General features: G+C 32.3%; 3 protein-coding genes across 3 annotated transcripts in view; 2 read left to right on the forward strand and 1 right to left on the reverse strand.

Annotated features, from left to right (window-relative positions):
• Nucleotides 1–17,463, reverse strand: LOC125072469 (probable cytochrome P450 301a1, mitochondrial). The gene is made up of 8 exons (XM_047683122.1): nt 16,969–17,463; nt 4,152–4,345; nt 3,467–3,668; nt 2,674–2,836; nt 2,127–2,296; nt 1,459–1,537; nt 1,039–1,236; nt 1–196 (listed from the first exon to the last, which is right to left on the reverse strand). Exons 1-8 carry the CDS (start codon nt 17,442–17,444, stop codon nt 83–85), a joined length of 1,596 nt encoding a protein of 531 aa, XP_047539078.1. The 5' UTR covers nt 17,445–17,463; the 3' UTR covers nt 1–82.
• Nucleotides 13,006–23,088, forward strand: part of LOC125072473 (small integral membrane protein 20) — a 25,297-nt gene continuing 15,214 nt past the window's right edge. Inside the window, exons 1-2 of the mRNA XM_047683127.1 lie at nt 13,006–13,016; nt 16,870–16,879. The gene's annotated coding sequence lies outside the window, so the exon portion shown is untranslated. The remainder of the gene's footprint in view (nt 13,017–16,869; nt 16,880–23,088) is intronic.
• LOC125072472 lies at nt 21,546–22,893 on the forward strand. Its single transcript, XM_047683126.1, has 3 exons — nt 21,546–22,008; nt 22,264–22,368; nt 22,535–22,893. The coding sequence occupies exons 1-3, from the start codon at nt 21,733–21,735 to the stop codon at nt 22,862–22,864; spliced, it is 711 nt and encodes a 236-aa protein (XP_047539082.1). The 5' UTR covers nt 21,546–21,732; the 3' UTR covers nt 22,865–22,893.

Below are 23,088 nucleotides of genomic sequence, written 5' to 3' on the forward strand. Positions count from 1 at the left end.
TGTCCAGCGAATTTAAAAAGATGCATTGGTTTCCAAGATACGACTAAAACAATGTTACACGTCCTCGTTTCTTTATATTGACCTACGCCGGCCGTTCTAACATGCGCAGGCGCAACGGGCCGTCTGGAGCATACATGAAGGTGACTGCGTACTCTAGCGGCTCGTGGTGGTACTCCAGGCGATACCGACGTAGCAACTGAAACATTTTTCAAATATCTAAAAATGATAGATCATACTTAATTACTTATATGTATAAAAAAAACGTACAGATAAATAAAACGAAATTACACAGACTGGCTTAGGAATCGAACTGGTCATCGTTTCAACATAAATTAATTCGTTCCAAAAAAATAATTAAAGACAGACGAACTAATGAGCCATTTGATTTTCAGCTCAAACAATGGTATTTTAAGAAATATTAAATATTCATTTCTTAATAAAAAAATATATAAATACTAGTAGCAATACAATAAGAGGAATTACCCCTCCGTTTAAACTTAAAGCTTGAGTTAGGAGTGGGGACGGCATTAGCCGAATCGGGATCGATCCTGCGAATTGCGAATTGCATCGCTAGGCGGTCCTTAAACTATTACGTTATTGACGCTTAACATTAATTCTAATCATATTCTGTCTTCAAATAACATATCCTCGGTTAGAAGATATTTTTTGTCAGAATCCCAAGCACTACTATGATACCTTTTTTTAAACAACTATTCAATGGATACAAATCTCAATTAGGTAAATTGTTTGTAGTCTAATAAGGGCAAATAAGAGAGTAATTTTTGATTAATACGAAACAGCCAAGCCGTCTCATTTGGGTCTCGCAATAATCTAATAAAGGTTTTTTGATTAGCCTTCCTTTTATCTTTCCTTAACATAAACCCTGGGGTCCTCAACAATCAGTATAGCAACGGGAAACCCACCTGCAAAAGGATGAGCACTAGGTCATCGACTTGAAGGTGGAAACTTGTTTTCATGGGACAAAGGCAAAAATAATGTTATTTTTAGTGCATTTGAATTTGTAAAAATATATCATACTTTAGCCAAAAGCACTTGAATCTCCAAATCAGCGAATCGTCTCCCCAAACAGATTCTGGCTCCAAATCCGTAGGGCAAGGAAGCGAACGAGTGTAGTCTACCATTGCTCTCCAACCATCGCTCGGGTCTGAATTCTTCAGGGTTGGAAACAAATTGCTCCATATTTCCCGTAACTATTGTAGGGAATACTACTTGGACCTATAAAAATGTACACGAGGAATGAAAATCAAAATTTTGCCGAGAAATTATATGACTCCAGGATAAAAAAGACTAAGGGATCATAATCCACCAGGCTTCCATCAGGAGTAAAATTTAACTAAGTTCAGTAAAATGTGGTAAATAAATGTAATGTCAATGAATAACTACTTAACTCAAAATTTATTAATAATAAGTATAAATTATACAATTGAAACTTCTTACCCCTTTCGGAATATGATAGCCGCAAATAACATCATCTTCTTGAAGAGTTCTTCCATTTCCTATAACTGTTGAGTACATTCTGAAATTTAAGATTTGTCTATATTTCATAAAGTGAAATTGTTTAAATTTTTTCTTATACTCGTATTTTGTAAGTGGACTTTGCGATATAGTCGTACGCAAGTACGAATAAATAATTCGTAAATCTTTGTCTAAGCCAGTCTCGGTAGGTATCACCCACTCATCATATTATATTCGAGCACCAAACGCCAATACTTGCACTATTGTGTTCCAGTTTGAAGGGTGAGTGAGCTAGTGTAACTAAAGGCATAGGAGACGTGGCATCTTAGTTCCCAAGGTTGGTGGCGCATTGGCGATATGAGAATTTATTAATGTTTTTCACATTACCAATATCTATGGGTACTGGTAGCCACTTACCATCAAAGATGGCCCACTGGCCAGTCCGCCTAGGTATATGAAGTAAATAATAATAATATGGTATCATGATTCAATTCAGATAATTCAATAAACTTTATGGAATTTATGACATATTTTAATGAGGAATATAAAAAAGTACGAACCAAATTATTATTATTTGAAAATAAAAAAATTAGTTAGACATGATTTTGGAAAGGTTTTCGTTCTCAAAATCAAACCAAAATATTATTTACCTGAATACTTCTCTAACGAATGCCTTGGTGTAGTGCAGTTTATCCAAATCTGCGTAAGTGAGAGGTTTACTCGGGTCTGGCAGCACTCGTCTTATTTCCTCGGCCATTTTGTCTTGTTGCTTTAGCCTTGTCGCTGCTTGGTATAGAATTGAACATACCGCCATTGATATCTGGAATATTATATTAATTTTTTGAAAGTGATCTCGGAATTCTTGTGACCATACCGGTTGATACTTAAAGATTATTTACTGGTCCTAACAATTTACCCTGAAGAACACTATAATTCTCAAAAAAATTAGGTTTTGTTACATTTCATTACAAAATCTTATTGAAACTTTGTTTATACAAAGTTTCATAATACACATCATACAATGTAGATAGAAAAAAAAAACTGTATATCATAAAAGTCGTTTTAATCTGATCGAAACTATTGAACAAACATTTCTCACTTAGACATTATATTCAACAAGAAATAAATCTTATGCAAAATTAACCTGACACGTTTTACATTAATCTAAAATTATTTAACCAAATAAGTATGAATTACCGTATCAATTCCAACAAGTATAAGATCAAGTGCCATAATAGTTGCAATCTTTGGGTCTCCCTCACTTTGTAGAACTCTTTCCAGTAAAGAAAGATCATCCTCCGATGTTACCTTCTTATTCTTTAATCGTTCCAAAGCTTCGTTGATATAGCGTGAGCATAACCTTTGATAAAATATATAACGATTACTCAATTGAATAAACTTAGGAAGGAACCGAAAGGATTTTAATCTAAAAAATCAGAATCTCGAAACTTCCAAATAATACCACAAATATGTGAAGTCGCTTCATGGAATAAATTCCAAAGCTGCTCATTGAGAAGAGGAAGGTGTATTTGGCGAGATATTTGAACTTTCCATAGTAATAATATTTGCACCAAATGTTAGATTAAAGTAGTAACAGCCTATACTGATCTAAGGCCTCCTCTCCTCAGGAGAAGGTTTGCAGATTATTCTACCACGCTGCTCTATTGCGAGTTCATGAATATGTGGAAATTAGACACGTGCAGGTTTCCTCATGATGTTTTTCTTCACCGCACAGATTTATGAAGAATTATAAACACAAATTAAGCACTTGATTGATACCCACCGGTAGGTGCTTGCCTGAGCTTGAAACCGAAATCATAAGTTAAGATGCACGCGTTCTAACCACTGGAACATCTCGATTCCCAGGCAAGCATCACCAAATAAAGTATTTAATTTTATTGTAACAAAAAACTATAAAACCGCATATCATCGTAGAGATACCTTGTACTTATTTGCAATTAAATGTGAACTTAAAAAAAATATTACTTACTCAACAAAGAAGTTCATATTATTGACGTATTTGGTCCAAAGCGGAGTTGGAAAGTATCTCCAATAAGGAGCTTTTAGTTCGAGTACGGCTACGTTTCTCAGAGCATATTTAGCGGCATCGATAATGCGTTGAGGTTCTGAGTCAGTGGTCACGTTGGGGGAGAGACAGCCGAGCCGCACGTCTAAAGCCACCCGACCGATACCTGAGAATAGTTATTTGTATAAATATTTATGGACACATTGTTTAAGAGTCGACAGGTTTCTGGTATATTAACTTAACCATTATTCGATTACTTATTTATTCTTTATTGCACCAATACTTATAACTATTTTTTTACATATGGATTAAAGAAAATTTGCATGAATGCAACAGGCGACCTTATCGCTAGTACGGCGATCTCTACCAGGCAAATTTTGGGCAGAGGACTGGTTATAAAATAAATGTGGGAATTGTATTGGAGTAACTCAGAAATATCCCACTTCTGAATAAGTCCAATACAAATCCGAAAGATATACAACATTTGACATTGAATTAAAATTTCAACAACATTTTTTTTATCTCCTATATTATCTTCTAAGTGCTATTGGGCAAAGAAAATTTACCTCTATATACCAAATAAACGTTTTCCAAAGGAATTAAGAATTATTAACATAAGACAAAAGTAATGACACAGTTCAAAACTCACATTCCAAAGACCACCTATGAATGTCATTATCGAACTCGTGTGGTAGGTCACCGACTTCATCTCTCGCTTTCTCCATGTATGAGATGAAATCTTCCGTCACCATCTCGATTGGTGCCACATACTTCTTAACTGTCTGCGGTTGCAGGATCGGTCTCTGAACTTTTGAACGGAACTGCCTCCATTTGTCACCGTGACTGAAATTTAATCATTAATTTGAAAACTTTATTGTACGTACCAGAAATAAAATTGATGCAAAAATAGTTTTTAGGTAAATAATTATATTAGATATTAAACATTCACTGTTGTCAATTCTATTATATGGCTCATAAAGTTGAAATTCGATAATCATAATTATTATATGTTTAATGAAACAATTATCAATATTTTTTTATTTATTTCATCTAATAGATCTATTTGAAGTATCTATTAGATGAACGATCTTTCCCGCATTTCCTGAAATTGTCCGTCATATGTTTATAACATTACTATTTATTATCAACGGACCAGTAATATAAGTCAAAAATTAGTTGTAGAATTACTATATATTGGAAGATTTACGTCATCGAAATACTTTAATAGTAGTAAACTACTAATATTAATAAAATAAGACGATTCAACTAATAATTATATTTATATGAAGTGTAAGGAGTTACTTTTGTTGAGAAAACTTACTCAACATTTTATATAATCTTCTGCTGAATACAATTGCCTAATTAATTATCACTTAAATTAAATATTCATGCAACACTTTATTTAAAATAGACAGACAAACTAGCAAGAAACTAATATGTTATGTCCCTTGTTATGTTACACTAGAACTCATGATTTCATGCAACAGTTTATATGCACACACTAGCAGAACCCGCAGACGTTTTCCTGTAAATTTATTTACTTATATACCTATCTAAAAATAAACTATTTCTTTAATAAATGTACTTTTATAAACATCAACAGGTTATGTGGTTAAACTTAATACTATAAATACACTCATTTCGTAATATTCATGGCCGACAAAGCCCGCTTGCGACAAAGGGCCATCATTAACACGGTTAGTCCAAGGTTTAATCACAACATGCAATCTACGAACAAAGCTATGAAACGTAAATACTCTTCAATAAAACACCTGATGTTATTATGTCATTCATTAATAACTTATAGGTACTACTACAAAACTATAAATTGTCTGTTTGATAGAGTATTTATCATGAACTAATCGACTGATTTTCTATCTTAAAATAAACTTTTTATATTTAAGACTTTAATTTAAGAATTACATTTACATATTACATTAACAGCCTCTAAATTTCCCACGGCTGGTCTAAGGCCTCCTCTCCCTTTGAGGAGAAGGTTTGGAGCATATTCCACCACGCTGCTCCAATACGGGTTATTGCCTCCACTAGTGACTAGAGCTGGTTAATTTTTTGCACAAAGAATCGGAATTGCGATTCAACGGAAATGCTGCTAGCATTCTTGCCACCATTCCTCGCGGTCACGATTTGTAAAGTAACTATTGTAAATTTTTATTTTTATGTAGTTAAGGCATTAATGATAATAATTATTATGTAAACAATAATCTATAAAATCGTTTCAAAATTAGAATATATAGATTTTTTTTAAATTTCTGTACATTAAGGAAACATAAAAACAGATACAGAGAATATAATAACAATCATTAGCGCTACAATTTGGTGCAGTTACGTGTAATTGCTCTCGTCTCTCAAGCGACTGTTACAAGACGTATTAAACTAACATTCTAAATTCAGATGATATATGACATTAATCTTTGTTTTTTCTTTTAAATAAATGTGACATCAATAATGTATAACTACACAAGTACACTTTGTTGAGTTTTAGTTTGTTGTTTAGATAGTTCAACTAATTATTCTTATAAAATCACAACAATAATATATTATAAAAATATATATTTTTAAATTATTAAGTACGATATTTTATATTAATTGTAATTTTTAAAGCACATTTACTTTTACCCCCTATTTTACCAGAAATCCTATATAAAGAACAATCTTAAAAAATCATCTGATTATAAGTTAATATCTAATTAAAAATTAAATTACCCTTACAAACCTCCACCTAATATAGGTAAAATAAATTAACCTTTGTCCTTATCCGGGACTCAAACTCTGCATTCCAAATTTCATCTAAATCGGTTCTGCGGCTTAAGCGCGAAGAGATGAAAAAAAATCGCATTTATAATATTACAAGGGACTCCTACGTGTACAATACGAATTATCAGTCATATTAATATAATAATAAACGAAACGATTTTGCAAATAATTAATTTACACGCACTATAGAAATAGTCAACAAGCATGATCGCGTGGAATGGTGGCAAGAATGCTCGCAGCATTCCAACTCTAGGCGAAATGAAGACTCAGTCACGGAAGCAATAAGATGAGGAGTTTGTTCAAATCAAATCAAAAATATACTTTATTCAAGTAGGCTTTTACAAGCACTTATGAATCGTCATTTAACAAACGATTTAAAGTTAAATTACCACCGGTTCGGAATGTAGATTCTACCGAGAATAACCGGCAAGAAACTTAGCAGTTAGTCTTTTTCAACATCTAAAAATACAGTCATGCTAGTAAAATACAAGTATGCTATCACCAATCAGCAGTTCTTAGTATTGTAGTGTTGCTGTATGTATGTGTTGTGTTCTGGTTGAATGGATGACTACAGGTACAAGGGACGTATAATTTTAGTTACCATGGTTGTAAGCAATGGTTGAAATTTCTTACGGCGCCAATGTTTCAGGGCACAGTCCACTTAGCATCAGGTCATTTGCCGACCGCCTACTTATATTATAAATAAAATTGTAAAAAATAAATAATAATCTGTGTTGTGTGTGTGTATAATAGTTATTTATTAACAAAGATAACTACACACATTTTTTCATAATTTTATCACACTTAGCCACGAAGGAGTACGCCTTTTACAAATTTTCAAAAAAAAAAAGTCAATTTGAATTTTCGTGGTCACGATGGAGTAAAATTTTAATTTTGAAAATGAGTATAACTTTTCTTTAAAATAAAAACGTTTATGGTATTCTTTATTATAGTTAACAAGATCGTTTATGTCGTCTCATAATATTTTCTTATACGCAGTATATGATATTTGTTTTAACAAACAAAAGATTTATATTAAAATGTAAACCATTCGCATTGCTATGAAGAAATCGCACTCGGAATGAAAATAGATACAGCTTTAACACGATTGGTTGTCTGTCTGTTCGTGAGACAATGCAACATTGGTCTACTGACTTACACGAGCCGGATTGTGTTGTGATATTATCTAGTACGTATATAGTCTATAAATAACAATGAATATTTCAAAACTAATGACTACATTGGGTTGAGGTTGGGAATGAGGTGATCGCCTTCAGGTTAATTTAAGGAAAATATATTTATTTTAGTATGAAAACAATAATTTTGATGAACATTAAAAAAAAACACGCTGAGTTTCTTTCGCGGGTTCTTCTCATGTCCGAGGTGTTTATTTCACAACCGTTGGTAAATTTTTCAAAATCAATACGCAAATGTATCGCTACTGTTATGAATAAAGATTTTTGACTTTCAACAGCTGTTAAAGTTATATATATTATATATTTATAAAATAAATAATCGTGTAGACAAAAAACCAAATTTACTTTTTAAAAATAATAGACTAATAATTACGTGACTTTATAATAACAAATAAGAATCAAACTCAAACTCAAAATTACTTTCAATTAATAATAATTTTCTATGACTAACAAATTGTATATCCAAAGTTTGTGTAAATTTCGCGCCAAAAAGTAAAACCAATACTAACTCTGTGACAGGTGACAGAACGCTTTTTTTTATTATATTGCGCCCCAAGGTATTAATTTATTACGCGGTAATAATAACATATATAAAGTTATTTTGTCTATGTAATATATAGTTACATAGACGTAATATTGTTATTTAAAATACTTTTATAAAGTAAGTGTTAACTATTCAATAATTGTCCAGTAGGCTTGTATCGTGGCCCCAGTTTTGTTATCTTATAAGTTCGTATGGCTGTTGATCGAGTGCCTGATTGCTTTCCTGTTATGATCCGGCCAAGAGTGTTTACTGTTCCATCGAAATAAGTGTTTGCACCCACACAGACTAGTCACTAGTCTCTAGTGAGAATTGTAGCGGCGATGCCGGTCAGTGGGTCATCGTCATCATTTCAAAAATAAATAAGTACAATGCACCAACCTAGATGACCTTAGACAAAACCCGACCATCGATTTATGGGTCCAATTGTTTTGCTTTTAAGTAACAAGTATTATTTTTGTCATTCTAATTCTCCCATGTATAATATTGGTAAAGTTTGTAAATTTCGCACGCAAGGTAAATATCGGGTAGTGTTATAGAGGAAAAAAGTGGCAGATCTTCCGATTAGCCAATTCCGATTAAAATTAGCCAAGGGACCTAAAGTCCTGTAAATGTCCCAATGTTGGGCAACGGCCTGCTTTTACTTTGAGGAAAAGGTTTGGAGCTTAGTACACCGTTGCACCAATCCGTGTTTATGGTTGCGAGTGTGGCAGAATTTCATAGAAATTAGACACATGCATCCTTTATGTTTAATTTCACCAATCATGAGATAGAAAATTTAGTGGTGATATCCCAAGTTCATACTCGTAATCTTCAGTTAAGAGTCATTTCATACGAAGACGATGTAGATTATTTGTAAATAACAAAGTCATCTAAATTTATTTTAATTATTTATTTACAAAAGAATTATTAAAATGAAAGCTTCTAATCATGACCGCGATGGTAACAAAAATGCTAGGAAGATTTCCCTTTTAAAAAATACTTAATACATAATAATTGCTTTTATTCAATGACAAATAACAATATCTGTAATTTTACTTTGTCTTTTGTCGGTCAACTTAACCTAAAGATAAAATTCATGTAATTTGAACAAACATATATTATGCTAACTAAAGTGTGTTTGCGATTTGTAGTGTTTGCAAAACTTACAACGATATTGATTCTAAGGACTGTAATGGTTTAATATTCTGTTTGAACAAACTTAACACTTCATGCCGAACAAGATCGTGGAATGTCAGAAAATTATTTACGACTCTGAGTGTAGTAATGAAAACACTTAAGGATTCCTTAACGGGAACATTTGTCTGTATTGTTACAGTTCAGATTCAACCGTTACAGGAATAATATAAGTGATTGAGAAGAACTGGGCATTACAGGATTGGTGGTTTGGCTTCGTGCAAGCCCGTCTGGATAGGTACCACCCATTCATCATATTTTCTACCACCAAGCAGTACTCAGTTTTGTTGTGTTCCGGTTTGAAGGGTGAATGTCCCAGTATAACTACAGACACAACGAACATAACATCTTAGTTCCCGAAGTGGTGTCGTATTGGCGATGTTTATGTTCTTAAGCGCCATTGTCTATGGGCGATGACGATGAAAACAGTGCGCAACTTGTGATGATACAATCGAGAAGAGAATGAGAGACAAGATCTAGCATAACCTTGTAATTTTCGCCGATTTAAATATCACTTGTAACACGAATATCGTTCATTTTGGTTTTTTAAATAAATAGAATAATCAATGAACCCGCTCAATATTACCGCTTTGTCCGACATTTTAAGAATAACTGAGTTGACTGCAGGCGAATACTCAAAATTATATTTTTTTGGGAACGTAGTCTCTACTGCCCATAAACATTGACGCCGTAAGAAATTTTGTAATCCCTTACATCTTCTATACATCACCAACATTGGGAACTAAGTAATGATGTCCCTTGTGCATGTAGTTACACTTCTAGCCCTCACTTCAAACCAGAACACAGCAATACTGCTGTTTATAAGTAGAATATCTGATGAGTGGGTGGTTCCAACCAAGAAAAAATCTAAGAAAAAATCTATATAGACAACAAAAGCAATTCTACGTATTAAATACGTTCTAACATTTATCTTATCTCTTCTTTTCATAAATTATGATTATTATTGTAAAAGCCTATTACAATGGAAGTAGGAAAAAAGATAAACAAACCTTAGATTTACGTATTTCATGCGATTTGCTAATAACTCGGCTATATTGTGCACTAAGAGTTTATGATTAATATATCTTTATTTATAATACAACACTATTACACTTAACTACCTATTTTCAGTTTAATTTTACTTCCAAAATCCCGATAACGGTTTCGTCGATGTTTAAAACGCCATTTTTTCGCAAATCCATTGTGAACATCATAGATTAATCAAGCTTTCAACCAACGATATCGTGTCAATTTGCTGTCAAATGTTGTTTATTTGGCTTTTTTCCTCTTATGGTTGGAATAGTATATATTGCGACAGAAAAGATTATCAGTTTTAACAACCCAGACCTAGAGTGTACATTTATACTTATGTACATACGTATTACTTTTGTATACATCAGCAGCCTGTAAATTTCCAACTCCCACTTTGAGGAGAAGATTTGGAGCATATTCCACCACACTGCTGCGTGTTGGTGGAATACACATGTGCCAGAATTTCGTTGAAATTAGACTCATGCCTGTTTTCTCACGATGTTTTCCTTCACCGACGAGCACGAGATGAATTATAAACAAAAATTAAACACAGAAATCATCGGTTAAGATGCGTGTGTAGTAACGCGTTCTAACCACTGGGCCATCTCGGCTTTTAACTTTTATGTCTACATAATATTATTATATCGTGTTTGAGTGTATCTGTAAATACCCAGATTTAATATGCAAAAAGCTACGTTTATTCATCATCGTGAAATGTAAATGATCAAAGAAAATAGTAGTAGCTTTATAATACTCGTATTTATATGTGCGACTTAAAACGAGCAAACATAGCGTGAATATAAATTAATGTTTAATGATAAATATATGTGTATACATATATTTAATAAAAATATAACTCAAATCAAAGCAACTCATTTTTTAGTGGCTAAGTTACAAGCCTATTAATCCCAAAGTTTCGATTTCAAAACATGAGTTAAAACAATTTTGAGTTAATGAGTTTTCGTTTTAATAAATTCACAGTGGCAGCCCGGAATTTATAAGTTGGCAACGCACTGCCGTGCTCTTTGGAGATCTCGTTAAATTTAAATGTTGTCTAAAATATTTCCGGTCTCGTCGTTTCCCATCGGATTATTATATCGGATTATGTTTTGGTTAGTCTCTCAGTGCCCAAAAAAGTAGTGATCGTTTAATACTTTATCTATAAAACTACATTCCATATTAATATTATAAACACGCAAGTAAAGTAAGTCTTTCTGTCTTTCTGTTAAGCTTTCGCAGCAAGACACTAATTACAGTACGACACTAATTATTATTAAATTTAGTACGGAATAAGCTTAAACGGCCAACTGAACGATTTTTTTTTAAATCACCCCTGGAGGTGTAAAATTTTTGAAGAAATTTTTGTTTAGAATAAAGTTTTACAAATTTCACAAGGGTAAGACGGCGGTCTCAGTATAAAATAAAAATATTCTATTTTAATCGGTATTTTACATACTAATAATCCACCTATAACATGTCCAGTAGTGTGGCTAATCATCCTCGAGAAAGACCGCCATTGGCGAAATCTATAAAACAAATCAAGACATTTTAAAAATACGAAAAAGCAGCACAACTCGTTCTGTATAACGATGTGAAAGTTGCATATCCAATCCTGACCCCTTGAGCTAACATCGCACCCACACCTAACATATATATGATAAACTACTAACGAACGAACTATATGATTAACATGAGGATCGGATAATAAAACGTAATTAGGATTGTATTTAGGCTGACTAATGAGTGGCCCATGCTTGTATTATTAAAAAAAAACATACATAAAACTGGTAATATTTTTTTTTTCGGTAAAAAGGTAACTTAATTATTAAAATGTTGTAATACGTCGAAACAGTTCTTATTAATAAATTAAATAAAAATAATTGAATGTCAGGAAAGGGAAAGTTTGGTTATTATTAAAGCATCATATTATAACTAATATAATTTAAACTAATAAATATCTACCTTAATTAACTTTAGTGATCTTTGAATAAAACCTACTTACAACAATTAATTTAAAAAAAGAACGCCTTGGTTTTACAAGGCTAACTTAAAATATATAGGAAATATATTAAGTCAAAATATCTACCAAAACAATCTTTCACACAAACTAAATTTGACACAAAATAAGTGAAAATCACTTGCTATTGTACTCTAAAAAATTACCGGAAACAGTGACAGGAGATCCCATTTGAGTGTATATGCAGATCACGTCACACACTTACACATAGACAAGTTGCTTTCGCTTTGCCCTACTTCCCAAGTGTGTCATATAATCATGGATATATTGATTAATATATTATTTATATATATCATTTAATTCATAGGGTCTATAAAATATATAAGGTATAAATATTGTCGTACTGATTTAAACGGGTAAGAATAAAAAATAAAAAATATTGATTTAAAAAATTATATAAATTAAAAAAAAAAAAAAAAATTCTCTATTCAAATTTCTAAAGTATATCTCGGAGTAGATGTTATAAACTGACAACTTATAGCTTCTGAAACTCAAAGCTGGCAGCTCAGAAAGAAGTTTCACTACAAAAAAAACATATTATATGAATAAATAAACATCGAAGTAGATATATAATATCACCGAACTATAATGTTTTAATTAAGAATTTAATCCTTTGTCCATTTTTATCAATATCTTATTATCTTTAGTAAACATTATGCATATATTTTTTTAAATTAAAAAAAAAAACTTAAAACGAAGGTAAAACGATCGTATTGAGAAAATAAGGCTATGACGAACCTACACCGGTTTTGACCACATTTCGAGACGCGATTAAACGTAAAAGTTAATGAAAATGTGTCTTATTCCTTTGACAATAAGGTTTATATTACATAAACTTCTGTGTAATATCCGATGTCTTATTTAAAATTCTTTCACGTTTTCCCGCTTAAGAGAAACTAGTTGAATTTATGATTTATACAAACAGAGTAACATAGTGAAAGAAAACGTTTATAGACATAATGGATTTAAATATTAATTAACATATAACAGTATCAAGTATATAAAGTAAATTTCCCAGTACTGGACTATAGCCTTCTCTCCCATTCGAGGAAAAGCTTTGGATCTTTTGCTGCTGATGGTTTGGGATACACGTGGCAGATTCTCATCCACCAAACATAGTCACGAAACATCCTCACGATATTTTCCTTTATCACCGAGCAATGAACATGACAATCCAGTAACACATGGTTTGAACTCAGAACCATCGTTTCCATTTATTTTTCCATTAAATTCCTTGTGTTCTAATCAAGGCACCATCGTGGATCCATTAATTAAATGTATGTGTAATCATACCATGATTATTAACATAACTTTAGACCTCTTGTTCACAATAACTATTAACTACCACTATAATGTAGGATGACTGGCAAATAGGAATTCTTATGGTAAGTGCTTACTGTACACATTCACTTTAAGACATATTAACCATTACATACATCGCTAATACGCCAAAAACCTTGGGAACTGAGAAGTTATGATGATATGATACGTGATCTCAGATACAGTTATGTCATGTATTGTGATGTGTTAAGGATCATAGCAAACTGGGGCGGCATGACAATGACAACCACTGTCAGATGTTTTAGCACCGAAGTGCGAATTATCGACGTAACCTAACCTATTGCAACTTTGACCGTGAAATATTATTGAGAGGTTCATATTAATTGTTTTCGCAAATAGGTCGTCGAGAAATTAAATAATAATTATTTAAAATTTGAGCAAAATAAATATGAATTTGGAAACTTTGTACATATTTTTTTTATGTGTTTAGTATATATTGATGTAAATGGCAGGTTGGTCGACTGATTGAGAATATTCCATGTACTGGTCCAATGCGGATCGGTGTATGTTAATGTAACAGATTTTAATCCGAAATCAAGTGGCTTCCTCACGTTATTTTTATTCCCTCTGAATCCTTCTATTACGTCTATTTGGTTAACTATTAAGATTTGTTTATTATGACAGAGTTTTTCGGAATAATCCCTAGTCACACAATATATCCTTCTGACGTATATATATAGCAACTAATTAAAAACACTGAAATTATAGGACTTACGTACCTGTGTAGGACAAAACTCCCAAAATTAAATAAGAAAATAGAAACACTGGTATTAACACATATAGGTAAAATTGTTAATACCTTTTAATAATAAACGTAAAATAAACATTTCAAAATTTGTCGTTACCAGTTCAGAAACTATTTATGTGGTTTAATAAATAATAAGTGCTAAAGTTTAAAAGTTTTTAGTGACCACGTTTTATTAATATTTTACTCGTCTGACTATGACGTCTACCTCTACCATATGGTTTTTTGGCCTTCAGCCCAGGGCCCTGTTGATTCAAGGGGCTCCAGCTAAGTCAAGTCAAAGTCAAAATTAGACAATAATGCGAAATAATCCATAACTTTATTAAATTAAACAGATCGTATGGTTTGCAGCCCTGCGAGTCCTGCAATTAATCAAACCCATTCAATTGTCTTAATTCAAGTCTACGTTCAGATATGTCTTAGATGGGCCCCTAAGTAGTGTTAGCCTAGGGCCCCCTAAACTTACGGTCTGACCCTGTAGAAATGACCACTTTATGTAAGACTGACCTTCAAATATTTTAATACTTTCGTAGTAGTAGTTGTGATGTATCGAGGTTATGTCAAATAGTGATGGTCTTGTACCTTGGTGTTAGTAAATATATGCTATGTCATGTGCGTAATATAACCCGAGGACGTAGCTTAGACCTAGGCAGTGGACTGTCGCGCGATAGATTTTGTAATTAACCTAGTCCTATGTACTTACTTAATACCCATGTATTTTGTAAAATGTTTTAATACTAACAAATCTTTATTATTTTAGGAATAGATTTATTTCATTTAAGTTTAAAATTATTTTATTATATAACTAATACCCGGCCCGCCTTCGCACGGAAGCAATTCATTAAAAAAGAAAATAAAATGATATGATAATGATAATTATAGGGAACATACAAACGAAACAAATTTTACCTGTTTTTATTAACCGTATATATTATAATTACGTAGTTAGAAGTATCATTATGAAAATAGCTTGATCGATTTTGTTAAAATGTTTTTTTTTTTATATAAACTTATCACATTCTATTTAACTTTCCGGCCATTATCAAGAATTTGTCATGACTAAAATTAGCAAGAGTCGGTTGATATTCTGCCATGAGTATCTAACTATCCACACTTTAGCAATGTGGTGAAATACGCTACTGCAAACCTTTTAAGCTCTCCTTGGCTAGGTCTTTGCTTTGATGTGGGACATTTTTGTATACCTTATGTAGGCGGACTGGTAAACGGGCCACCTGATATTAAATGCCCCCCACTGCTTATAAACACCAGTACTGCAAGAAATATTAATAATTTCTCATATCAACAATGTACCACCAATGTCGGAACATAGATGTTTTGTCCCTTGTGCCTGTATACTGGCTATATGGCTGTGTATATATATACTGGCTCACTCACCCTTCATACCGGAACGCAATAATACTTAGTATTCATACTTTGGGGTAGAATATTTATGAAGAGTAGGAGGTGTCCAGAGAACAAAGCAACCAACCACCAAGTATTTAAGTAAAAATCTTAAAATTATAAATTTTCACCTTTACAGATTGTTTATGATTTATTAATTTTTGAGAGTCACTTTAATTGTAGATTACCCATGTAGATATAATATATTAATCAATGAAATAAAACTCGAATGATATATATTAGTATATATATATATATACTAATATAATGCGAAAAATACGAAATAAACTTTGTATGTCTGTTTGTCTGTCGCTCTTTTACCGTCAAACCACTGAACCGAATTTGATAAAACTTCGTATTAAGTAGGCTTGAACTCAAAGGAAACTCGAGCGACACCGCGGGCGACAACGTTATTATAAAATGAAAGGTCGAACGTCGAAGCCTTGGTGGCAGCGCAGTCAAATTTATATACCGTGACTATATTCAAAGTATGTAAACAAATTATAAAGTTCATTAACCTTTTGCTCTAAAAATATTTGCAGCAACTTTCAATTGAAACTCGACTCTTTTTTTTCTTCTTTTTTTAAGTTGTAAGGATATTGTGTTCGAAATAGTCTTCAACTTCAATAAATCTACTGTTTACATTTTCTTAATGCAGTTGACCATTTTTTTTTTACATTTTTTTTGTACAAAATACACGTTGAAGAGAAAATGGAATCTACATAAATATACCTCTAGAGAAAAGTAGAGTCGACTTACAGAGAAATTCCTGTATTATGTGAAAACTAATCATCTATTCTATCTTATTGCTTGAGAAAAATCAAACGGAAAACATTTTTAATAACAGTGTTGTTATACAATGTTCAATTTGTCCTGTATAATGTTATACTGTTACCAATATTTTTATCGCAATTATAATGATATGTATAAAATAAATTCGAATATTTTGTAAAACTTAAGTAGATAGAATTTTGTAAGATCTTAAAGTTTGAAGAGTGGAAAGATTTTTATTTATAATGCAATAAGTAAATTTAAATAATTATGTAAAATACACGAAGACCAAGCTAAGAAACGCAAACACGTTAAGGTGGAGATTTTAATAGAGCAATTACAAAAGGTCATAAAGTAAAGAAAATGTCAAAGTAAGATTTGACATTTTTTGAACATTATGCCTTTTTATAATTGATCCTATTTGGATATAGGATAGAAATAAAAAAAATAACGAAAATTTAAATAACTTACACGCCAACAACACCAGGCAGATCACCAAAGAAATCCTTTCGCACTTCCGATTTATATTTCACAAGACACGGCATAGCTGGTCTGAAGGGCGTGGGTCCTTCTCGCCTGTACATCCTTTCGATCTCATCTGCATCATACACAAACAACAAGTCCGGTCTTCCGATCAAACCTCCTAAACGAACGATTCGACCATACCTCTCTAAAAACAACTTCGTAACTTTCGCGAATTCCGAAATATCGAACTGTCCGATAACAGGTACCATTCGCCACGTATTCCCAAGGATAGGAATGGGTTTGGGCCCAGGGACAGCGGAATAGGGTTTCGCATTTGCGAATATCTCTTCATTTAGCGATGCAGCTGGAGCGATTTGGGAGCGTTGTCGCTTTGAAAACGGACATCCTGTTGTCGCTTGGCGGGAGTTTTTCGCTACGAACGGGCGAGTGTACGCTGATAGAGCGTGAAGCGAGCGACCCATGGCGGTTAAGGCCGCATCGACGACTGGACAGCTGTGCTCGACTCGACTCAGAGATCGCACATTTACCGTTGCTCGTTGTATCGCTGTCACGGACGTCGATCTCGCATACATTCTCTTTTTTATTTTTCGCGTTAGCGCTTTTTAATTACAGTTATTTGCAATTTGTTCTCGTTTTGCAATGGAAGTAAAACAATGCCCCCTCTGCGTTGTATTAATACTTTTAAATACAATTTTCAATTCATATTAATATCACTGATCAAACGAATAAACCAGACGAACAACGTCAGGTGCACCTTAAATTGAAGTAGGTATATATGGTATACTAACTGTGCCCGCGACTTCGTGCACGTTTGAATTTGAGTTATTTGGACTTTATTTTATATAGTTCTAAAATAAAAGTTACTCCTTATTAAACCAGCTATCTGCCAGTGAAAGTCCCGTCAAAATCGGTTTAGCTGTTCCACATATTAGCCGGAACAAACAGACAGACAGACAGACAACAATTTAAAAAAAAGTTATTTTTATTTGTACCGTGTAAACATACATATGTATTTAGTAAAAAGCGGTTATTTTATTATACACACACTCCAATTTTATTATATCTATGATATAATAATTTACTATTATATATATATAACTATTATTATTTTTGGCTGTTTGTCTATTTGGCAAAGGTAATCTTCTAAATGGTTAAAAATACAAACACAGCGACATTTTAGGCATATTAGTATAGATTTCTATATCGATTACTTGGATGTAGAGCTTTGTTTAACACGTCTGGATAGGTATCACCTTCTCATCATATATTCTACCGTCAAACTTTGAAGGGTGAGTATACCAGTGGATCTCCAGGCATAAGGAACATAACATCTTAGCTTCCAACTTTGGTTGATGGTGTAATGTGAGAAATACTTAATATTTCTTACAGTGTCAATATCTATTGGGCGGTGGTGACTACTTACCATCAGGTGACCCAATTGGCCGTCCACCTACCTATTACATAAAAAAGTTATCACTAAAATCATTGAAGACTATGATGGTATTATACAAATAATCCTGGAATTAGGTAATATTATTTAGCTTTTATTCATATTACTAAATTTCAGGATCTTTTATTAATCTACTTTTAAAACAAAAACCCGGATAAAATCGTTGACACAAGTAGTACAAAATACTTTAATTATTACGAAAATAATACCAAAATATCTATTGATATCCCTTATCCTATTGATACCCCTTTACTTTTTAAGTTCAATTCTCTCATTGGAAAAGGCTTCGACTCAAGTATTCGGGTCATACTTTTTATAAATTCAAATAAGGTATCATATGGAATAAAAAAAATGGTAATACCGTTATATGACCATTTTAACTTATGCGCTCATAATATCAAAAATCGCTGATTTATAAGTATGTATAACTTTTGGAACAAGATCTTAATACATTCATGAATAGTAAATACTTTCTTCTATTTGCATTAAAACATTCGAGACTCGAATTAATGTTGTAGACTTTTTTAATGAGACATTATGAAACCGACTAGGATGTCGTCCTGACCGATTTCAGTTATAGTGGGCAATCTCAAAAGAGGTCCAACTTAAAAGGCCGTGCACAATATTACATACATTAACAGCCTGTAAATTTCCCACTGCTGGTCTAAGGCCTCCTCTCCCTTTAAGGTGAAGGTTTGGAGCATATTCCACCACGCTTATCCAATGCGGGTTGTTGGAACACATGTGGCAGAATTTTGTTTAAATTAGACACATGCAGGTTTCCTCACGATGTTTTCCTTCACCGCCGAGCACGAAATGAATTATAAACACAAATTAAGCACATGAAATTTAGTGGTGCTTGCCTGGGTTTGAACCCGAAATCATCGGTTAAATTAACCAATGGGCCATCTCGGCTCAAGTCGTGCACAAGTTTGTACGCAAACACTGGTGCACTCTCTATTCCGACACTCTAACAATCCGATGGGATGACCATTCTCATATGACCGAAAAGAGTTTACGTTACTTTGCGTGCTTTCCGAGGCACGGGAATGTACACAGTTCTAACTTCCATACTCAAGGCTGACTGAGACTTTTTCGACAGAAAAACCTCGGGATCAGTGGCCTTATATGGCCACTGCATAAACGAGACAGACAAAGATTTTATTCTTGATACAAAATCTGCATTTGTTGTTTTCCATACATGATATATAACCTGGGAAGTCCATTCATTCACTCGAAAAAACATTCTTACACCAAACATCAATACTTACTATTGTTATGTCCTAGTTTTGGGGGTGAGTGAGCCAGTGTACTCGTAAGTGGCAGCACGAGGATATAATAACTTAGTTCCCTAGGGTTGTGACGCATTGACGATGAAAGGGTTGGTTAATATTTCTTACAATGTTATCTACTTACCAAACACAATAAAATCTGTCAAAATTAATTTTGCTATTGTTAAGGTAGGTCAAGAGTCTCGCTACCGTGTTTTGGTGTCAAGTTAGCATGCACGAGTGATCCAAAGACGCTCCAAAGAGACAGACTGGGTACCGTTTGCTATTTAGTAGGTATTCCGGCGTACGAGGTACCGGCGACGTCTACATACATCCTCTCATTATATGCGGATCATTCTCGTGGTCGAATGGAAAAAATAATTTCAATAAAATTTACAACTTCTGTCCATTAAGTATTTATTATCATACATGGTTGATACAAAGTAACTGCTAAGTTTCTTAAAGATTCTTCTCGATCGAATTATGATAATTAAACACATTATTGAACTCATCATCATCATCCTCCTGCCCTTATCCCAATTTTACTTGGGGTCGCCGCAGCATGTCTTCTTCTTCCATACTTCTCTGTCGGACGTCATCTCACAAGTAACATTATTTCAAACCATATCGTCTTTCACACAATCCATCCATCGTTTCTTGGGTCGTCCCCTACCTCTATATCCATCCACATCCATTCTCAAAACCTTTCTCAAAACATGGTCATCATTCCTCCGCAGAACATGCCCATACCATGACAGCCGGTTTCCAGATAGCTTCTCGGATACCGGTGCCACTTCCAAACTTAATCTACTTACTCCGCTCAGAATTCTCATCTCCGCCACATGATATTGTCTTTCGGTCACCCCATTGAACTATTTTCATATTCAATTATTATTATAGCCACACACTTATTTCACAAAAAAAACTACTAAATATTATTTACTCCTGTAATATAACTTATAATTGTTATATAATTTTATTATTAAAGTATTATTCCTTAACAGCGTATTCAATTCGATAAGCTATAGTATATAAAATATCTATATACATTTCCAACATTTTTTCCAAAGATTGTTAGTGAGAATCTCAGTGATATTATTTCAGCATAAGTTTTTAGTCTGTACCATTTTCAACATACTTGTTTACCGTCCTGACATTTCCTCTGTGACAACATTGTGTATTTTTTTTAAGCAATATTACGCAGCAGAGAAATTTGAATGATATGGACTAGATAATATTTTTATTTTAGATCTTACATAATTTATAACAAAAATAATTAATCCCATAAAATTAAAATAAACCCAAAAAAAATATTATATTTTTTTAAGATCTATATCTAAATTTTGAAAATATGAATCATTTATATATTATTTTCAAAGTGACTTAATTATTACGAATATATATATATATATATTAGGTATAACCATTATTTTGATATAAAATTACTTTTTATAATTCAATACTTAAAATAAAAACAGAATTTCAAGCACTCTTTAGACCTTTTTTATTTAGTATGTATAAAACCAAAAAAAGTTGAGTCATCGTTTCAAGTGAATATTAACACACATGCTATTAAAAAGCTTAATATATTTTTGCGTGATTATACTAATATTCAAATTTTGCCACCAGCGTCAAATAGTATAATGGTGAGCTGCAAAACCAAAAAATTTATAAATAATGCAGCCTTTTTAATAACCTACTTTTTACATAAATAAAATAACTTTCATAGATTGGATTATGAATTATTTTTCTCAAAGGACTAATATTATTATTCGAATGCATCGATTTCATTATTAACATCTATAATTTCTACGAACGAACGTCAAATTGGCAGCGTTTGACAGAACACATAATATTTATAAATTTTACATCAAGATTCAAGTTTATGTTTATTTGCATAATTTGAATGAATTATAGGCAAAAGAAGTTCAAAAGATGTATAAAGTAAATATCTGAAATGAAAAAGATTCAAATTAATATTTTATTAATAAATGGACTCTGTAAGATCAATTAAGAAACGAAACAAAAATGATATCAGAATTCGCAAAAGAAAAAGTATTTTGGACTAGAAAAATGAATCTTAAATTGGTAAAATTCATACAGAGCCGACCAAATATATGGAATCCAAAACACCCAAAATATACTTCAGTTGAATACAGAGACCGCACATACGCAGAGTTTGCAGCAAAATACGGTAACGAGTTTACGGGCCAAGCCGTGAAGGATAGGTGGACAAATATAAGGTCTACTTTTGCTAATTACTTAAGAAAAATAAAGGCTAGTCAAGCTAAAAGTGATGGGGAGGTTAGTGCCATAGTTTCTTTGTATATTTTTTCAACTCTGTTAATGGTATTTAAATCAATTAAATATGATATTGGTAATTTATTTCAAATAGTCTCTATATAACCCTATTTTTTCCCTGATTATAAATATTAAATCTCTAGTAATGGATGTATTATTTAAAAAATATCCTATTATCAGGAAATTAATATAAACAAATCAAAAATATTTTAATATCAACAGACATAAATATAATGATTATATTAAATTTATTTATAGGAGTACAGAGTTAACTGGCACTTGTGGGAAGCTTGTCAATTTCTTAGAAAAGTTAATCGAGCTGTTAAACTTCGGGTAGAGGACATGGATATTGAAGAAAAAAAAGTGAGTTATAAATTACCATCAAACATAATTAATTACTAGGTACCTTTGGCATATAGTATCAATGGTCTTATTTCTATATATCTTAATTGTATTATATTGGTCTGAGATCTACTTATGGCATGCAATTCCCTCATAATTAATGTAATTTTATATTACGTTTTTCTAGGAAGTCTTCTTTACGTCAGAAGAAAAGGATTCTCAAAATGAACTGGACTACAACAGTGACCAATACTCCGATAATAATTCGACACATTCAAATATTTCTTGTCAAGGCATAGCGGAGAGTTTAGTATCAGTATTTAAAGCTGTACAAAATGATTCCTTTACTTTAAATAACTCAAAATATGAAAAAGTGGGTAAAGCTGTCACTAAAAAGTTAAATGAAATGAATTCCTTTGAAGCAGCGAAGATGACTCAACAAATAATTGACATATTATGCCTTTATGATAAGAATAATGTATTGAATCCAAACTGTTTAAAGACTGAATGTATATAAAATAAATTATATTTAAATTATTTGTTTAATTTGATTATCATTTAAAACTTTCATTTAAAGAATTACTCAATTCAATTGTTAGTTAAAAAAGTTCAAAATACAAAATAAAAGTTCCAATTTTAAAGGAAATCTAAATGTAAATAAGTATTATTATAATATATAATAATTAAGTATTATGATGCAATAAAATAAGTTTAAAACACCTAATATTTAATTTAACTCAA

The sequence above is a fragment of the Vanessa atalanta genome, chromosome 21 (assembly GCF_905147765.1).
Source record: "Vanessa atalanta chromosome 21, ilVanAtal1.2, whole genome shotgun sequence".
Lineage (NCBI taxonomy): Eukaryota > Metazoa > Arthropoda > Insecta > Lepidoptera > Nymphalidae > Vanessa > Vanessa atalanta.